The sequence below is a fragment of the Patella vulgata genome, chromosome 5 (genome assembly GCF_932274485.2).
Source record: "Patella vulgata chromosome 5, xgPatVulg1.2, whole genome shotgun sequence".
Taxonomy (NCBI): Eukaryota; Metazoa; Mollusca; class Gastropoda; family Patellidae; genus Patella; species Patella vulgata.
Window position 1 is genome coordinate 2,408,134 of NC_065883.2, and position 17,879 is coordinate 2,426,012.

The 17,879-nt window shown below is 37.7% G+C and overlaps 1 protein-coding gene across 1 annotated transcript; it reads right to left on the reverse strand.

Annotated features, from left to right (window-relative positions):
- Positions 1-1,312: 1,312 nt before the first annotated feature.
- On the reverse strand, positions 1,313-12,290 carry LOC126821645 (uncharacterized). Its single transcript, XM_056100853.1, has 10 exons — positions 12,192-12,290; positions 9,356-9,600; positions 7,027-7,327; positions 5,912-6,475; positions 5,601-5,707; positions 4,815-5,046; positions 4,602-4,694; positions 3,236-3,547; positions 2,654-2,749; positions 1,313-2,323 (listed from the first exon to the last, which is right to left on the reverse strand). Exons 2-10 carry the CDS (start codon positions 9,593-9,595, stop codon positions 2,052-2,054), a joined length of 2,217 nt encoding a protein of 738 aa, XP_055956828.1. The 5' UTR covers positions 9,596-9,600; positions 12,192-12,290; the 3' UTR covers positions 1,313-2,051.
- Between the last annotated feature and the right edge of the window lie 5,589 nt (positions 12,291-17,879).

Consider the following 17,879-nt stretch of genomic DNA (forward strand, 5'->3'; position numbering starts at 1 on the left):
AGGTCTATAATCTCTCCACGGAGGATAATGAATCGCTATGCTATATGATGTTATATAGTTTAATAAACAAATAATACTTTCATGAAATTAAACTTGCGCGACTCAGATTCCTTTTGCATTATATAAGTATTGAAATAATGCGTATTTTTTTTAGACTTATACAGATTCAGACATAACATACGAAACAAAAGCTATCTGCTCATAGATGTCGCAACCATTTAAAATTCTTTCAAGCTTTCCTAAAATCAATATACTAAACAAAAATAGATTCTTTCTAAATATTCTACACTTACGTTTCATCGACACCCGACATCGTGGAACTACTCCGACCATGCCACAATAGCATGGTTAAGTATTTTCGGACTATGGTCCGGACTAAATGAAATTCGGATTCAGTTAGTTCGACCATAGTCAAGAAATCACGATAACCGAAGGTCGCCCTAGTATTGTCTCTGCGTATATTTGTAATTCTTTAACTGGTTAGGACTGACACATGGTTCGCATGCGCGTAAGGCTATTTAGTAGTGGGAGGAAAACGGAGAACCCGGTGAAAATCCACGAGGGTCGCCAGGCGACCCTACTCCTTGTCACGTACAACCGGGGATACGTCTTAAAGAAAGTAAGTGCCTTATGATACGTTTAGGCTCCATTAAACATCCACCATTTCGGACATGCTGTCCGGGCAAAATGTCTCCCAAAGCACACCGCATGTAGTGTTACCGCCGTATTCATTAGTTGTAAGGGTGAAGGGAAATAAGCCATTAAACCCCATTTTATTTATTACACCTTTGACAACGTCACAAGAAAATTTGACGTCATTGCTTCTATTTAAAAAAAACTTCTGATGGATTTATTTATACAGAATACCCCTGCCCCCCCCCCCCCCCCCCTCCCCAAAAATAAACCAAAAATTTACAAACAAAAACTCCAAAACCCCCCAAAAAACAGAGCCCATAAAATTCTTTATTAAATCCTACAAATATCAGTCTGTGTACGATCATTCCCCGAAGTGTCAGTTATCTTGTAGGATTTCATAAACAGTTTATGGGTTCTGGGGTTTTTTGTGGGGACACCTTACAACGACCTCGGTTTTGGCCTAGAGAGTTCATCAGGATTTTCCGGTCTGTCCCCCCCCCCCCTTGTCAGTGTAGGACCGAGGATCTTGCAAGGGGCAAGATATATTCGTTCGGATGGGGCGAAATACCGAGGTCCCGTGTACACATTGGCGTGCACGTAAAGGAGCCCTTGACAGTTGGAATTTGGACGTTAATAATAATAATATAATATAATGATGTTTTTTTTTATAGCGTTCTACCCATTAAGTCGCATTTTATTTCATTTCGTTGGTATATGTTTGGAATTGTTTTAATCTAATTTCAACATTTTTTTACATTGATCAGTACATTACATAATATAATGAATAAACACAAGTCTACTGGAAATGAACTAATGTTTAACGATAAAGTTACACGTAAGATTTATAGTTTTTCCCCAAAATATTATATTGGCGTCACGGTGACGTTAAAGTCCTTATAAGTCAGTGTAATATTTTGAATAATATTTTATTTGTATCTCCTTACATGTAAATTGTAGTGTTAACCGATAGCAATTTGCTATATAATAGCAATAAAGGTGAGAAATTTAAGGGTTTTTTTTTTTGTTATATCTTAATTAAATTTTAATAGATATCAATATATGATTATCTATACTAATATTTGTGACTGTCATTTGTCTGTCTGTCCGTCTGTTTGTCTGTCTGTTCGGGGTTGGCGGCTACACTAGGTCTGCCCCGAGTCTGAAATTTGGGGTATAGGGGTAGCTCGGACCGGGGAGTAACATAGGTCAGGTGGCGTTAGTCTACCACTTCCGGTTTCGGGGTTATGACCCTCTAGCGAAGCCGGGCATTCTTCTAGTAATATAATAAAAGGAAGTGTCTTCACCCGTTATTATAATGCTTGAACTGTAAATAGAATATATCATGAGACGAAAGATTAAATGAAAACAAATAGAATATGTAAGTACGTAGGTAATCGTATTTCCAATTCAGGCTATTATATTTGTATTAATTGAATAAAGTCATTAATTGTACCAACTGCAGCTACAGATATTTCTAAAGAAACTGTTTCAGTTTGCGGTAAGCGACATTTAAATTCGTTTTTGAAATAATGCATCTTGTTGGGACATTGGGTAACATACATTACAGCACCTGGCTTACAAATAATAAACTTTCTACTGTCCAACTCATTAACTTTCAGGCGATTCTTCTTTTCTCTTAATAAATGATCTTCCGTAGGACATGGATTTGTTTTGTAACTCCATGAATCTGTAATTTGAATTAAACAAAATCTATCACGTTCTTACAATTATTAGAGATCAACATTTATAGCCAAATACTGCATTCAAAAACGATCTGTGATATCACAATAACTGCAGGGAATCTAGTAGCTTCGTACGTTCCTAGGGTGACATAGCAGACAAGATTTTCCTGGGAATCTTCAAAAATATAGCAGCTTATTGCGCTTGACTGTTATTCTATGATAGATGTAAGATGGCATATCTATCGGTAAATTTAAATAATTTGTAATAATATATTGGATAGATTAAGATATGGAACAAACTAAATGTCATTGTAATAGAAAATAAACATATTTACCTTGGGCCAGATATATGCTGTATTCACTGATCTGAATATCAAATAATGTACAGTCGACCTCTTGACCATATCTACGACACACAACTTCACTCCGCACTAGAATAACAAATAATAACAATCTAATGATAAATTTATATTGGGTACGTAATCAATTTCCGATTATTTTTTTTATTGGTTATGATTATATAATGAAGACGTGGTAGAATCGCACTGATTATTATGTGTGTTACTACATGTAATGCCCCCGTCTGTATGGCGACCAGAAAATGCACAAGTTCGCCGGCAAACGTGAACACAACGCGAGAAAATGTCCCAAACTTTCCAGGTCAGATCGTAGATCATTGTCGTCGATGGTGACCACAGCACGATATTTGGCGTTACCACCACGCTTTCACCACGCTTATGGCGATCTTGGCGCGCTCTGAAATCATTTTCCGTCGCCGTAGCAGCGTAGTAAGGACGCCACCCAGGTCTGGATTAAAAGGGTTATATATAAACCACAATTCACGTTGGGGCGGGACGGCCTAACCATTTTAAAACATCTATACGCATAAAAGAAAAAAGTATTTAAAATATACCTACTTGTTTCGTTTTTAAACATGTTAACCAGCTCATAAAAATCATTTACAATAATCACTAGACTCTCAGTCTGGTTTGTTGGATTTGTGCTATTGTCAACAGATGGTAAATCGTCTTCATTCGATGGTTTATTTTGTGTACCACATGTATGTGCACCTGCATTCCACTCCTGTCCATCAGGACACTGAGTAATAAACGAGTTCCCATCTTCGTCACATTTTATAAACTTAGTGGGGTCGGGACTGTAAGTATGTAAAATCTGTTCGCTTTTACCAAATAGTCCTGATGTACAATCTTTATCAAGATATAGAACATCTAGAATAAATATAACATGCTGTAAATCTTAATGTCTATAGACAGTCCAACAAAACATACACACCAAAGAAAATGAAATATAATTTAACAATATATAAAAGTATTTAAATGAAATTCTGCACCGACTTGGTTAATGAAGACGGGCATACACCATACAGTGTGCTATGAGAGAAGTTTTGCCCGGACAGCGGCATTACGGTCTACTCATTTATCGAATTCCAACTGACAAGGTTTCTTTACGTGCACCTCGGTTTTTCGTTCCATTCGAACGCCTAGACAGTTGTCCTTGCCAGGCCCTCTGTCCTGCACCACGCCGGAAAATCCTGAATGACTTTCTCGGTCAACAATACGGGACCTGCAGGGTAGCGAGCCAGCGTCTTACCCTTTTAGCCACAGTGGCTACCTGACACAGCACAGACAATGAGAATTGTCATAGGGAATGACAATGATCTTTACAAAAACGCTAATAAATTTACAACATACATGTTTTTAAAACAATACAAAAACCGGTGATGTACTAAATTAATTCCATTTTACGACACGAAAGGCTAAAATACACCAAAGTTTACCCAAATGTCAACATGTATATGAAAAATTTTGGTTACGTGAAGCTGGTATGGGGAGGGGGCTTTGTAAAAAATAACCACATCATGCCTCGTGCACGATACAGGTGACCAATGTGGTGTTACCCTATTTTCCCAGCCCCTTCTTGGAATAGCACTCTTTTAGGAAACTGTGATAGATGGTTTATTTTAGACTACATAAGAGGCCTAGGGATCTATCCCGGTCTAAGTTGAGAAACTTTCTCGGAATTTAGAACTCCGGATAACCCGTGTCAGAGATGCAGGTCGTTCCCGTAAACGAATCCCTGGCAGTAACCCGTACTGTCGCTGTCCAAGTTAGATTTAATTCACAGAACACAACATGGCGAACGGTAGTCCCCACGGTAGGTGCAGAAAAGGAAGTTAAACCCATTTTATTTCATTTTAGAAGTTAAATTTGTTTTATACGGCTGTTTATTTAAGAGAATTTGTTATTTTTAGAAAAAACTTACCATTTTCGACATACTTATTATATTTACTCTGTTGAAAATCTGTCAATGTACACCGTTGTTCAGTTTCATTCTTACGACAAACAATTTCAGCACCTTTAAATATAAAGTAATACATTTTCTATTATATATAACATCTCATAAAATGAGATTTATTTGTTTTTCGTGTTAACATATAAGACACTAAAATTAAACCAAATAGGTAAATTACTTTACCTAAAGGATTTTCCTGAACTGAAGATGTAAAAACAGGCCTATTACATCCAATAGTTTTTAACGTTCCTTCTTTATACCCCTGAAAGGTGATGGTCACTTCTGTTCCGTTCTTCAAACGTATTACAGACGGTGTGTCGGGTAATGCCACATCTCTTAAAGTATACAGAGCAGCACTGGGGTTGGACGAATCATCAGAAACATAGATTTTTACTACACCACATGTCACATTTGTCTGAAAATGTTAAAAAAAATTCCCAAAATGCGGACGATAAACATGAGAGAAACAAATCTTTTGTTACCATCATAAATTAACACATATGATGTACAATCTGATTATAATACAGATCTATATTTCATTTCATTTTTTTATATTTTCGATGGCCTACACTACATGAAGATCTGATCAGTTGTAGTGGGAGGTTACGTCAGGGGTCATGCGAGCGGCTTTTAACCCTATGACGTTAGACATTTGATAAACCAATCAGCGTTGATGTTCCTAGTAGGATACCCACAGTTCCGTGCATCGCAAGCCAAGAACTCGTTGCATCAGACAATGTCATTGGCTATTTCCTCACATCAACAGAACGCGGGTTATATAACAACTCTTCCAGATCCTAGTGTAGTAAAGACAAATAAAATGAAATTTTAAACGATCTGTGTTTTAATCAGACTGACATAATGTATTTTGTTAATACTTGAAAAATATGATGTATTTTATCAATTTAAGAACATTTTCTTACAATTACCGAGCTGTATTGTCTTTTGTTAATGATAAAATATTCTTACTATAACTACACTCTGGTTTTTAAGAGCTGGAATCTTGACATATACTTCTGCAGCATTCTCCGTTAAAGGTAATGTTATACGTGAATTGTAGTATAAATTCTGGTGGACTGAAAAATAAATGAATTTTCTTTTTACTGTTAGATATTTAATCACACCCAATTACATCCAAATATTCGACTTTGATCAGATACCATACATTATGAACAGGTTTACTTTAGTCTATTTTGCAGTGCATAATAGTCATACCATTGACTAAAAAAGCCCCAAGGGTTTCATCTAAATAACAAGTTAGAACTTTTACAACGACTTACCTCGACACGCCTTTTTCTGTATATCATTTATGATGGTCTCTATTTCAGTAAAATCATTCAAAATAAAAACATGGGTGCAATTAACCTCAGACGAAATGGTTTCTAATTCCACTGGATTCACATTTGCAACTCCGACTGAGAATACAATGACTCCTTTAGATTTTAATATTGGGACAGCTGCTATAGTCTCAACTGGATTATTAGATTGTCCGTCGGTTACAACAATGGCCACTCTCGCTGCGTTGGATCGCATTCCATTGCTCTCGACAAATACACTATTTGCAGTGATATTTAACGCCTCTGCTGTATTGGTACCAACACCTATATAACTAATATTCGCCACTTCCCGTTTTAAACTTGCACTATCCGTGTAGCTGTTCAGATAGAATTCTACATAAGCGTTACTACTAAATTGTACGACAGCGATTTGTGTTTCGTTAGGCCCGATATTCAAACCATCTACTACATTGGTTATAAACTGTAGAATCATGGTGAAATTATCTTCTTTTATGCTTCCAGAACTGTCAATAATAAATGCTAAATCTATGGGTCGGTTACACGTGCCTGAAATAAAATCAGTTTTAATGAATAACACAAAGTCACGATAAACTAGGGGTTGGGAGTAAAGTTGGTGGTAGCGATGTGGAAACTATGTAAAGTGACTGGTCGCATGCCAGTGGTGGGTATGTATATATTATCAGCGAATCTGTGGTCAGTTTTTGTTATCAGACTAGTAGGCAAAGTATTTTATAATCCTTAGGTCAGATATGAAGGCAAAGAAAATCGCGCGTGCTAATGAGGTAGCTATACACTTAAATACTTTTACGGCGTTTTTAACATCCAGATTACTACGAAAGGAATATGTACCGGTCTTAAGTATTCCTAGGTTGCCAGCTTGATATTCCCCAATATAATTTTACTGTATGCCATCACTGATCTGTTCGGGTGTTTTTTTCCGGTGCGTTCGGGTTCATGTGACATAATAAAAGTGTAATTTTAATGTCATGAGTTGTGCACAATGTAGGATCATTTAGTATTGTCCAGTTTTGTCTTATATCGACAGAATTTTGTTTTTGATCAACAATTCCGATCGATCACACGTTAAAATAAAATACCTTTATATGAAGAACTTGGGATATTAACAAAATCTGAAGTGTCTCTGGCTGGAGCAAATAACTTCTGCCAAATCCCTGCCTGTTCTTTCTTATCACCGGACAATCCTTTTCTACTATTAGATGGTATATTTTCTTCAAACATGATGTACAATGAAGCAGCTAATCCCGAATATAGAGGTTTCCGTAAATCTAACCAAGTTGTTTCCGTCCAGTCAATATTTAGCGTGGTTTGAATTTTTTCACATGCTTCGTCTAGTATCCCTGGACATGTTTGTATGGAGCTGTATTTGTCCTCGTCAACCTTGAATATACAAAAACAAAAATGGTCTTGTGTTTTTGAATTTTGAATTGTTTTAGATACTCAAGCTGCACACGCGAATAGAATGTGGGCATATGAAGATAACCCCTGGACACTAGATCTAAATCAAACCCCATTTCCTACTAGGTGTCGTGTGAAATGTTCGGCGGTTACCAATACCAGAATGCTGTATCTACTATTACGACTTGTAAGAGATATCAGTAGACTTTTGTACCAATGTTCTGCAGTTAATACCAGAGTGCCGTCTACTACTACGAACAAAGCCAATAATGAAATCCCAAAATAAATAGATGACTAATAGTGATTAATTGCACATTTACCTTTTTCAATAGTATTGAGCAATCAAACTGATTATCTATACTTAGTCTAAGCATAAAATGTTCACTATCGAACTTAGTAAAGGTCTTGAAGTACTTAGTAATGAAACTATACACTAAGTTTCATCACTCTCCATCCGTTAGAATCAAAATTATCTTGTCCCAGAGCACCGACCTGTGAAATTGCTTAAAGGACAATATTGGTGCCAGTCATTATCACATAATGATAGAACTGGTTTAACACGTTCCAAATATTATTTTATCACAGAGATCATTGCTACTATAGAGACGTAATCAATGCTTCAACAATCGGAAATGACGAACGCAAAAGGAAAACACGAGTTATCCCTCTATATAACTGACTGAAGTGACGAGTGATAACAGATACATGGGCGAATTTCTGTTCACTAATAATTCCTTCGAAGACCAAAAGTTGTTATATGAGACTGTAAGAGTATATCTGACAATTCAAAAAAGTAATTGAATGTCATTAGATAAGAGAACACGAATAAAATAGAAACAGTCCGTACATTCACGCGTGTTTATTCATTCTATGCTTATATAAACATGGTAATGCACGAACTTTTTCTATTTTTCTTTCATGTTCTCTTATCTAATGACATTCAGTTACTTTTTTGAATTGTCAGATATCCTTTCACAGTCTCACACAACACCTTTTGGTCTTCGAAGGAATTATTAGTGGGCAGAAATTCGCCCATGTACCTGTTATCACCCGTCACTTCAATCAGTTATATAGAAGGATAACTCGTGTTTTCCTTTTGCGTGCGTCACTTCCGATTGTTGAAACATTGATTACGCCTCTATCGTAGCAATGATATCTGTGTTAAAATTATATTTGGAACGTGTTTAACCAGTTCTATCACATATATGATAATGACTGGCACCAATATTGTCCTTTAACTCTGCATAGCTTTAGTGTGAAATGTTAATCATTGAGCTCAGTCAAGACATTCACTTACATCAAGTTTAAACATTCTACCTCAATTAAAAGCAGAGTTGTTATTTGCAAATAGTCTTGACCAATCGCTACTTAGCCTAAGCAGAAAATGTTAATCTTCAAAATCCACCAAGGCATGCACCTATATTAACGCCCACACAAAGTTATTGGCCCTAAAACATCAACCAATCAGATTGCTTATCTCTGCTTACATTAAGCAGACAATGTTTATCATCGAACTCCATCAAGGCTTCACCTAATGAACGCATACATCACGTTTAAACATTCTACGTCAATTAGAAGGAGCGCTATTGTGTTCCAAAGTCTCGACCAATCAAATTGATTATCGTTTTGCTTACCCTGAACAGAAAATGCTCATTATCGAAATTAGTCAAGGTATTGATGTGATAAAACTACACACCAAGTGTCCTCACTCTCACTTAATTAGAACTAAAGTTATCATGTCCCAAAGCATCAACCAATCAAATTGCTTATCTCTGCTTACCCTAAGCAGAAAATGTTCATCTTCGAACTCCACCAAGGCATTCGCCTAATATACGTCTACACCAAGTTTGAACAGTGTAGCTTAATTAGAAGCAGAGTTATTGTGTCCCAGAAAGTCTGACGGACAGGCAGACGGATAGACCCATTTTAATATTCGCCTGCTTTCTTCGAAGGGCGGGGGACGATTAGATATCGGTAGACATTTTGAATGATATTAATCTACGTCATTACCTGCCATATTCCACCATGGTAATCATCTTCATTATTAAGACCATTATTGGACTGGACCAAAGCTAAACGTGTAAGGAACAACCGATCACCAGGGAAAATACAATTTTCTCTAATCTTGTCAATAACAGCTTCTACAACGATCGACCCCTTCTGTCCAATCAATAATGTGAGGTCCTCTCCTAAACCCTGTACTGAAGTCGTGAGTACAGCTAGTATAAGTAATATCAACCAACACCCCATCTTTCCTATAATAATAAAAATATTAAATGTTTATCTTTTATTGTCAATGAGTGTAGCTGATGTCGCATAGATATCGTTTAATGTCAGACAAACCCTTTCCAATTATATAAATGATATAGTGTGTCTGGGGATTTGATGAATACGTGCAAACTGAGTTTATGACCTCGCAAAACTAGTGGGTCCTAACCAGTGGTCAACATAAAAAATCTCACACAACTAGTGGGTCCTAACCAGTGGTCAACATAGAAAATCTCACACAGCGAGTGGGTCCTAACCAGTGGTCAACATAGAAAATCTCACATAATTAGTGGGTTCTAACCAGTGGTCAACATAAAAGATCGTATGGCCGCATTTAGAAAAACCGAGTTACGACAGCAAGCGGACATACCATATAGTGAAAACTCCATAATGGAAACTTGTATCCGGCTTCATGAAATGTATGAAACGTAGAATTCAGACTAGGTGGTAAATATTCCTGTTTCAACAATTTTGAAGTTACAATTTGGCAAAAAGTCAATTTAAAACGAGCATGCGCTGACTGGCATTAAGCCAAGAAACACACACAGAATATGTTACTGCATACAAATAAACAATTGAAAGTAATACGCCAATGTTTCATTAATAGTATCTTTAAAATTATGCAATTCAGTCATTAAGAAATGTACAAGAAATTGACATACTTTCCACTAGAACCACTCTCATGTACAAAATTAAAATGAAAACATGCATCTTTTACGTGGACGCCAATGTGTACACGGGACCTCGGTTTTTCGTCCCATCAGGCCTTCCGTTCTGCACCACTGACAATGTCCAGGTCGCGACCTTTCATCCCACCTTTGCAGAAAGTTTTAAAGAATACAACCTTTCGGCTTAAACCAATCTGATTAAAATACAGATCTATATTTCGTTTCGTTTATACTTTCTTTGGCCTCTGCTACATGAAGATCTGGCCGGTTGTAGTGGAAGGTTGCGTCAAGGTCTTACGAGCGGCTTTTGACCCTATGACGTCAGACATGATTAACTAATCAGCGTTGATGTTTCTAGTGGGTTACCCATAGTTCCGTGTACCTCACGCCAAAACCTCGCCGTAACAGACCGTTTCATTGGCTAATCCAGAACGCGGATTGTATAACAACTCTTCCATATCTTAGTGTAGTAAAGACAAGTAAAACGAAATTTTGAAAAACGAAACAAAATAGGATCCGTGTTTAATCAGATTGGGCTAAAACCGTGAAATTATGTCGTATTTGGGGGAGGGGTGGGGCACCTATTTTGAGAAATTACAGTGAACCAAAAGATATTTGCTATTTAAAGTCAGTGCGGAAAGAATTTTCTAGTCTAATGGTTTCAAACAAGTTATTTATTATCTCTTATATATTGTTTAGGAGCAGAACAATAGGACGTTAAACCCCATTTCATTTCATTTCTCTTATATATTAATATGAGGCTAATAGACTTCAGATATAATATTTAGATTTCGCTTAAAGGTACATTATGTAAGATTTAAATAAAGAGCTAGCCATTCTTGCTATAATAGTTCGAAAAATAAATAATGTAAAATGAATAATTTGAAAATTTCATTCAAATTACTATATTTGAAAATTACTCTATTGCGAGCGACGACATTAGCCTTTGAAGGTTTGACAAGACGTGTGCAATAATTTCAACCACCGTACTGGTTGTTCGAAGCTACGTCTCGCTACTCGATTTTTTTAGCTTAAATCAAAATATGGCTGAACTGTTCTAATCTATTTAATATCGGAGAAATTTGATGCCATCCAGATGTTGATTATTGCCTGGATAAGTTAATTAATGTCTAATTAATAATTAGATAACATTTAGTGTCTAAAGAAAGACCTGCAATTGGCAGATTTAGCTCTTGCATAATGTATGTTTAATGTTATTTTTCCAACTACAAGCTCCTTTAGTAACCGACACCCCAAGGCTCTGCAATTCAAGTGCGTCACAAATCCAAAATGTTGCGCTCAAGATATTTTCCATTTTCAAGCGCCTGTTATTAAAACATTTTTTTTCAACCTAAGGCTCAGCCTATTGAAGTGCGTCGTAATTCCAAGATGGTGCCTATAACGTTCCAAAACCGAGGTTTCTGGTTTCTACTACGGCCGGGGGTTGGATGGTCGAATGGTTAGCACATGCGCGCTGTATCATAAGGTCTGTCATTGAGTCAACTGACGCGGTTTCGATGCCCCGGTTGTACATGGCAAGGAGTAGGGTCACCTGTCCAACCTCGTGGGATTTCTCAGGGTCATCCGATTTCTTCTCACTGCTCAAGACCCTACTCGTTGTCACGCACAACCGGGGAATCGAAACCCCCCTCGGAAACCGACACCTAAGTTCGCGCCAATAAAGATCCTAATCGGAGGTTGATGGTTTGTACTACGGCTGTTGTTGTTTACTATGTATTATTACAATTTGACCGGACCTAGTTTGTGTCGAGTGGACGTTAAACCCCATTTCTCTCTCTCTCTCTCTCTCTCTCTCTCCATATTTATATTCAAGCTTTGTTTACTTTGTTTAAATCGACTAATCTTAATTATTCTCCACAGAAGTACGAAAAGTAATAAACAAGACTTACCCCAATTTCTAATTCAGATTCACAATTTTTAGTTTCGCCAAGTCGTGCAATTTATACGTCATCAAATCTGCGGTGTGACACTGACCATTTGTAACTAGCAGTATTAGTCTCCAAATTATATTTTAAATATTTGATTGACAAATGAGTTAACCAACCGTAAAGAAGCAGTTAGGTAATCTCCACCCCCTGCTGTAGTGATTGACAGTGCTGTCATACATCGTGTTCATAAATATACTTACGCGTTCAGGGTTGTATCCGGGTCCAGGATTTTCTTTACGGGGCCAAGGTTGGGGTGGGGTAGGGTGGGGTGGGGCTGGTTGACAGATCTCCATATTGAAGTGTTATAGTGATACCCTACCAGTAAATATTATGAAATGAAACGTAGATGCCATATCCGACTATTTCGGACGAAGAAACACCCAAATGGAACCTGATTGGGTGGGGGAGGTGGGCACGGTTGTCCAGTGACAAGGCCAGAGCCCCATCCCTGCTTGGAATCGTGTAGTCGAAACTATCCGATAGAATGTCTGGGTTGGAATGGGTGGGGTGTTCTTTCAAGATTTGAATCTTTTGTAATATCTGATTCTATTCAAATAGCGAGAAACGTTTGTACAGATTACATCTTGAACAAAGCTAGAACGTGGACAGATTTCATAACCAAACAATCTACTGTAGAGCCTAGCTATCGGTGCGGGTTAATTAGCTAGCGATATTAATTTTTCCCTTCTACAAAATAAAATCTAAAAAGAACATTTTTTTTATTAGAAAAATAGATGAAGGTGTTTGAAGTATATCCGGATAAAAAATATTCCCTATTTCGTGTAAATTCGTATATATAATGAATAAAAGGTACCATTCTGCTCGGTCCAGTTGACACTGCAACGTCTAAAGTAAACAATGCACGCGCCATAGAGCCAATGATCGACGATGTGTGATGTGACGTCACATGTAGAAGGCATACTTGAACTTATAAAGGTTAGTCATCTCATACAGAGATATAAGAAAGTTTAATTTGTAATTTGAGACCGAACTGGTTAGAATTAATATATCAACAATTCTACTCGAGAAATCCTAAGGCGACATGCCAGTTTGACAAATGACAATAAGGGGCAGTTTAACATTAAGAGTCTCTTGGTTCCCGAGATAAATCTTTCCGACAGCCGGAGTTTTCGAGATTATGCCTGGTGGATGAAGATGGTTGGATCCCCCTCCCCTCCTTCGACTCCCCACCTTTTTACGCCGGGTATGTTAAAAACCACATCTGTGTTCGGTCTTTATTTAGATATTATATTACGCGGCAAGCGTTTAGCTCCACCTTTTTACAAGCCACCCATCGCGTGACGTATTTCAACATAAACTAAGTTCTTACAGATACGTCAGTTTTTTTGGCAATTGTCCCTTTCATAATTGTCCTTTACTAGTCATTTTCTATTTTGGGAATTTAAATTTGAAAGTCCTGTATGATCAATATTTTATTTATATGTTGGTGTTTTTTTTTTTATCCATTTTCTTTCACAGTCTTATGACTTTCACGTGTACGGGGGGAAGTTATTGGTTTCGTAGAATAAATCTAATGCCTTTTGTTCAAGTCAAGCCCTTACCCCCTACCGCGTCACACACAGACACAAAAATATTATTCAATTGTTGAGATCTTATTGTGTTATTTGAATCTGTACTAAAATAGGAGACCATTAAATATATCTGAACTTCCTGGTCAATAACAGAATACGTTGTTGCTGGTTTTAGCTTGAAAAGCGAACATTAGTCATAGCTATGGTGTAGTTAGTTTATTTTCACTTTCTTTAATATGACTAAACACATTTATGTTTGTAAAGTATAACTTTTTAATTGTTGTCTAATTTCTTAGAATGTTCGACATTGAGCGAATAGAAAGAAGATAAACAACCTGTAAACTTCCTCGTTTGGTTGTCGTAATCCCGGGTACTAAAATAACATAATCATATTTTACCAATCAGGTCCGAGATGGAAACTTCCTGGTACAACTGTATGCTAACTTGGAGAAAAGGTAATCCAAGGTCGTCTGGTTTCTTATAATGATTCATCGTTATTACGTTGTTGAACTTAGCGTTGGTTCGCTAAGCTGGGACGTCCCGTATTCGATCACTTTGTTGGTCGAGAGAGAGAGCGCGGGGGGGGGGGGGATTAACGTCCAATCGACACAAACTAGGTCATTTCGTGACTAACATCTGATTTAATTTTATTTCAATAAAAGGTGTCTGTAATTGTCGGAGGAAACCGGAGGACCCGGAAAAAACCCACGAGGTTGGACAGGCAACGTATAGTCGTTCGGATGGTGCGAAGACCTGAGGTCCCGTGTGTACATTGCGAATTGGGATTTGTTATAAGAGTATGCCATAGCGCCACTCTTCGGGCACAATTTCCCCCACAGCAGACTGTATGTCGTATGTCTGTCTTCATTAGCCCAGTCGGAGGAGAACAGTAGAACTTTAAACTCTTTTTCATCTCAAATACATCGTGTTAGCTCAAGACAAAACTGTTTAACAATGTAGGTGTCCAATATGAACAGAAAAGATAAATGACAGCAAACATGTATATCCTGCGTTTAAATCGAAAAGCGTCTAAAACAGAAAACAGATATTTATAGCCTACGTACTGTGTCCTGTTAGTGCCATACGTTGATTTATACCCTTTTTTTGTAATTTACCTCATTTGAGAAATCCCAATGAAATCTATGATCAATCAAAAAATCATGAAAAACCTTTTCTCCAAAATTTTTCTCTGCGGTGTAAACTTTTTCCCCGCGGTGTAAACCTATTCTCCGCGGAATAAAGTCATCTCCACGGTGTAAACGTTTTCTCCGCGGAAAAAACGTTATACCGCGAAAAAAAGATTTACACCGAGAAGAAAAAGTTTACACTGCGGAGAAAAGGTTTTTCATGTTTTTTAATTTATGATAGATTTCATTGTGTTTTCTCAAATGAGGTAAATTACAAGAAAATGGTACAAATCAACGTATAGCACTAACAGGACACAGTAGAAGAAAGGGCTTTTATCGTAATGATAAAATTTTACTAGCTAATTTTACATCTGCAGTTATAAGTGTGATGGAGCTCGAGTTAGATAGAAGTGATTTATATTTGCCGGATTTTGGGATAAGTTTAATATTCAATTGTCTTAGTGACTCTGATAATCGCTTATGTTCAAAACTAGTTAAAAGAATTTAATACTAATCTATATATATATTTGTGACTGTCGTTTGTCTGTCTGTCTGTCTGTTCGGGGTTGGCGGTTACACTAGGTCTGCCCCGAGTCTGAAATTTGGGGTATAGGGTTAGCTCGGACCGGGGAGTAACATAGGCCAGGTGGCGTTAGTCTACCACTTCCGGTTTCGGAGTTATGACCCCCGAGCGAAGTCTGTTCGGGGTTGGCGGCTACACTAGGTCTGCCCCGAGTCTGAAATTTGGGGTATAGGGGTAGCTCGGACCGGGTATTAACATAGGCCAGGTGACGTTAGTCTATCACTTCCGGTTTCGGAGTTATGACCCCCGGGCGAAGCCGGTCTGTTCGGGGTTGGCGGCTACACTAGGTCTGCCCCGAGTCTGAAATTTGGGGTATAGGGGTAGCTCGGACCGGGGAGTAACATAGACCCGGTGGCGTTTGTCTACCACTTCCGGAGTTATGACCCCCGAGCGAAGCCGGGTATCCTGCTAGTTTATTAATAAAAGGCCAGTATTCACCGTAATATTCTATATTCAATCCATCATTGCCTGGGGTTTTATTATTTTTTAAATGGTTTTAATGCTTCCAAACATTCACTGTTGTCAATTTTATGTTCCAGAATCTGGCTTTGATTTTCATTTAATTTTTGGAAGTACTGTTTTCTCGGAAATATTTTATCATCGAGGCTTGATTTGTTATGAGTAGTATCTAAATAAAGATGTGAATAATAGTATAAATTTCCTTTGATATTTCCTTTGGGCAAGTAATTTCATTATTATCTATTTGAATTCTCTTTAATGATGTTGATATTTTATTTTGTTTCTCTAAACTTAGGAATATTTTTGTATTCGTATCCCCCCTTTTCGTACCACTCCACTTTAGATCTTAAGATGGCCCCTCGGATTTCTATATCATAAATTTGATCAAGTTTGTGTTTAACGTATGTTTCGACATCATGAGTGTTTAAGGATGTGATTTTATTTTCTAGACCCTGCATTTCTTGTATAAGTTTTTCTTTTAACTTACTTTTAATTCTTTGTTTCTTTTTACAGTATTTACTGGTTTCATTTTTAATTTTACATTTAAAGTAATCCCAAAGTCCCCCTTTATCTTCCTTATAATGGTATTCATCCTTCCATATACTGATAGCGGTCTTTAATAATTTGTAATAATTTTGTATCTGATATAAGATTGTTATTAAAAATCCACAGTCCAGGATCTCTTTTTGAATCAACAGTACAGATGTTAATAGCAATTGCTTGATGATCACTGAGTGTGTTTGGTATAATGGTACACTCTTTTACAAAATCTTGAGTAGTGTCCACTTCCACCAAAGGTGATATCGTAGATTGAAAAAAGGGCTTATGACAGTGTCAAAAATTTTATACCCCTAGATGTTGACGCCCTGGGCTTCAGCCTGCTAACCCTACACTGCATATTGGGTACTTATCATCGGATCATGACCCTAATACGATTCTTTTCAAGTAAGGCGGCCTTTTAGGAACAATGGGGGGGTGGGGGGTGGATGGCTGAATGGTTAGCGTGCGCGCGCTTTATCATTAAGTCTGTAATTGGTTTCGATTCCCCGTTTGTACGTGACAAGGAGTAGAGTCGCCTGTCCAACCTCATGGGTTTTCTCCGGGTCCTCCGATTTCCTCCCACTGCTAAAGACCCCTACGCGCAAGCGAATTATTGAAATAAAATAAACCATATGTTAGTCCCGAAATGACCTAGTTTGTGTCGAGTGGACGTTAAACCCCATTTCTCTCTCTCTCTAGGAACAATAGGACAGACAAATAGCCGTAAGTTGTGACACAACAAAGTCCGTGCGCGCTGGTATCCAACCTAATCTGCTCTCCTCGCTTGTTAATTGTATGTCAAGGTTGCGGTCGAGAATATTCCACACACTGTACACCGCACGTGAGGTACGTTGTGATCATAAAACCGACACAAGTGTTCAGTATTCAAAGAATAATTATTTGTTTAGATAAATAAATAACAAAAACAACTTTGATCTCTTTGTGGGTTATAAATAAATAACGAAAAAATCTTTGATTTCTTTGTGGTTTATATATTTTCAATGTACTATCTATAGCCAATCGAAATCCCGTAAACAGCGTGTGAACTTCCTAATGCAAGTCAGGGGCAGGGTGACCCATGCTGTTGCATGTGGAACAAGATCCCGCCCGGATCCAAAACAAACAACAATATTTGTTTGTGAGTACGGGGGAAGGGGTGTGTGTGCGGGGGGGGGGGGGCGTCCCTCCCAGGCCCACCGGGTAATATTGAGCTATGTGGAACATGCTAGAGTTGATTTGTAACATATCTGACCCGCGTTATATGTTTGACACTGGTTGGGTATTATGAATATGATGTTTCAAATCGCATTGAAGCTTCGTGATTTTTCACCATTTGCGAGGGGCGCAAAAACTCAAGGGGGCGCAAAAAGTAGAAACCATGACGCAAAGCTTGTCATTGCGCCCCTCT

Excerpts from the sequence above, each read along its gene's own strand:
- LOC126821645 (XM_056100853.1), bottom strand. The coding sequence starts at position 9,595 with ATGGGGTGTTGGTTGATATTACTTATACTAGCTGTACTCACGACTTCA. Across the intron at positions 7,328-9,355 it reads ACCATGGTGGAATATGGCAG|GTTGACGAGGACAAATACAG; the intron begins GTAATGACGTAG and ends TGTATATTCAAG. Across the intron at positions 3,548-4,601 it reads TAATAAGTATGTCGAAAATG|ATGTTCTATATCTTGATAAA; the intron begins GTAAGTTTTTTC and ends TATTTATTCTAG.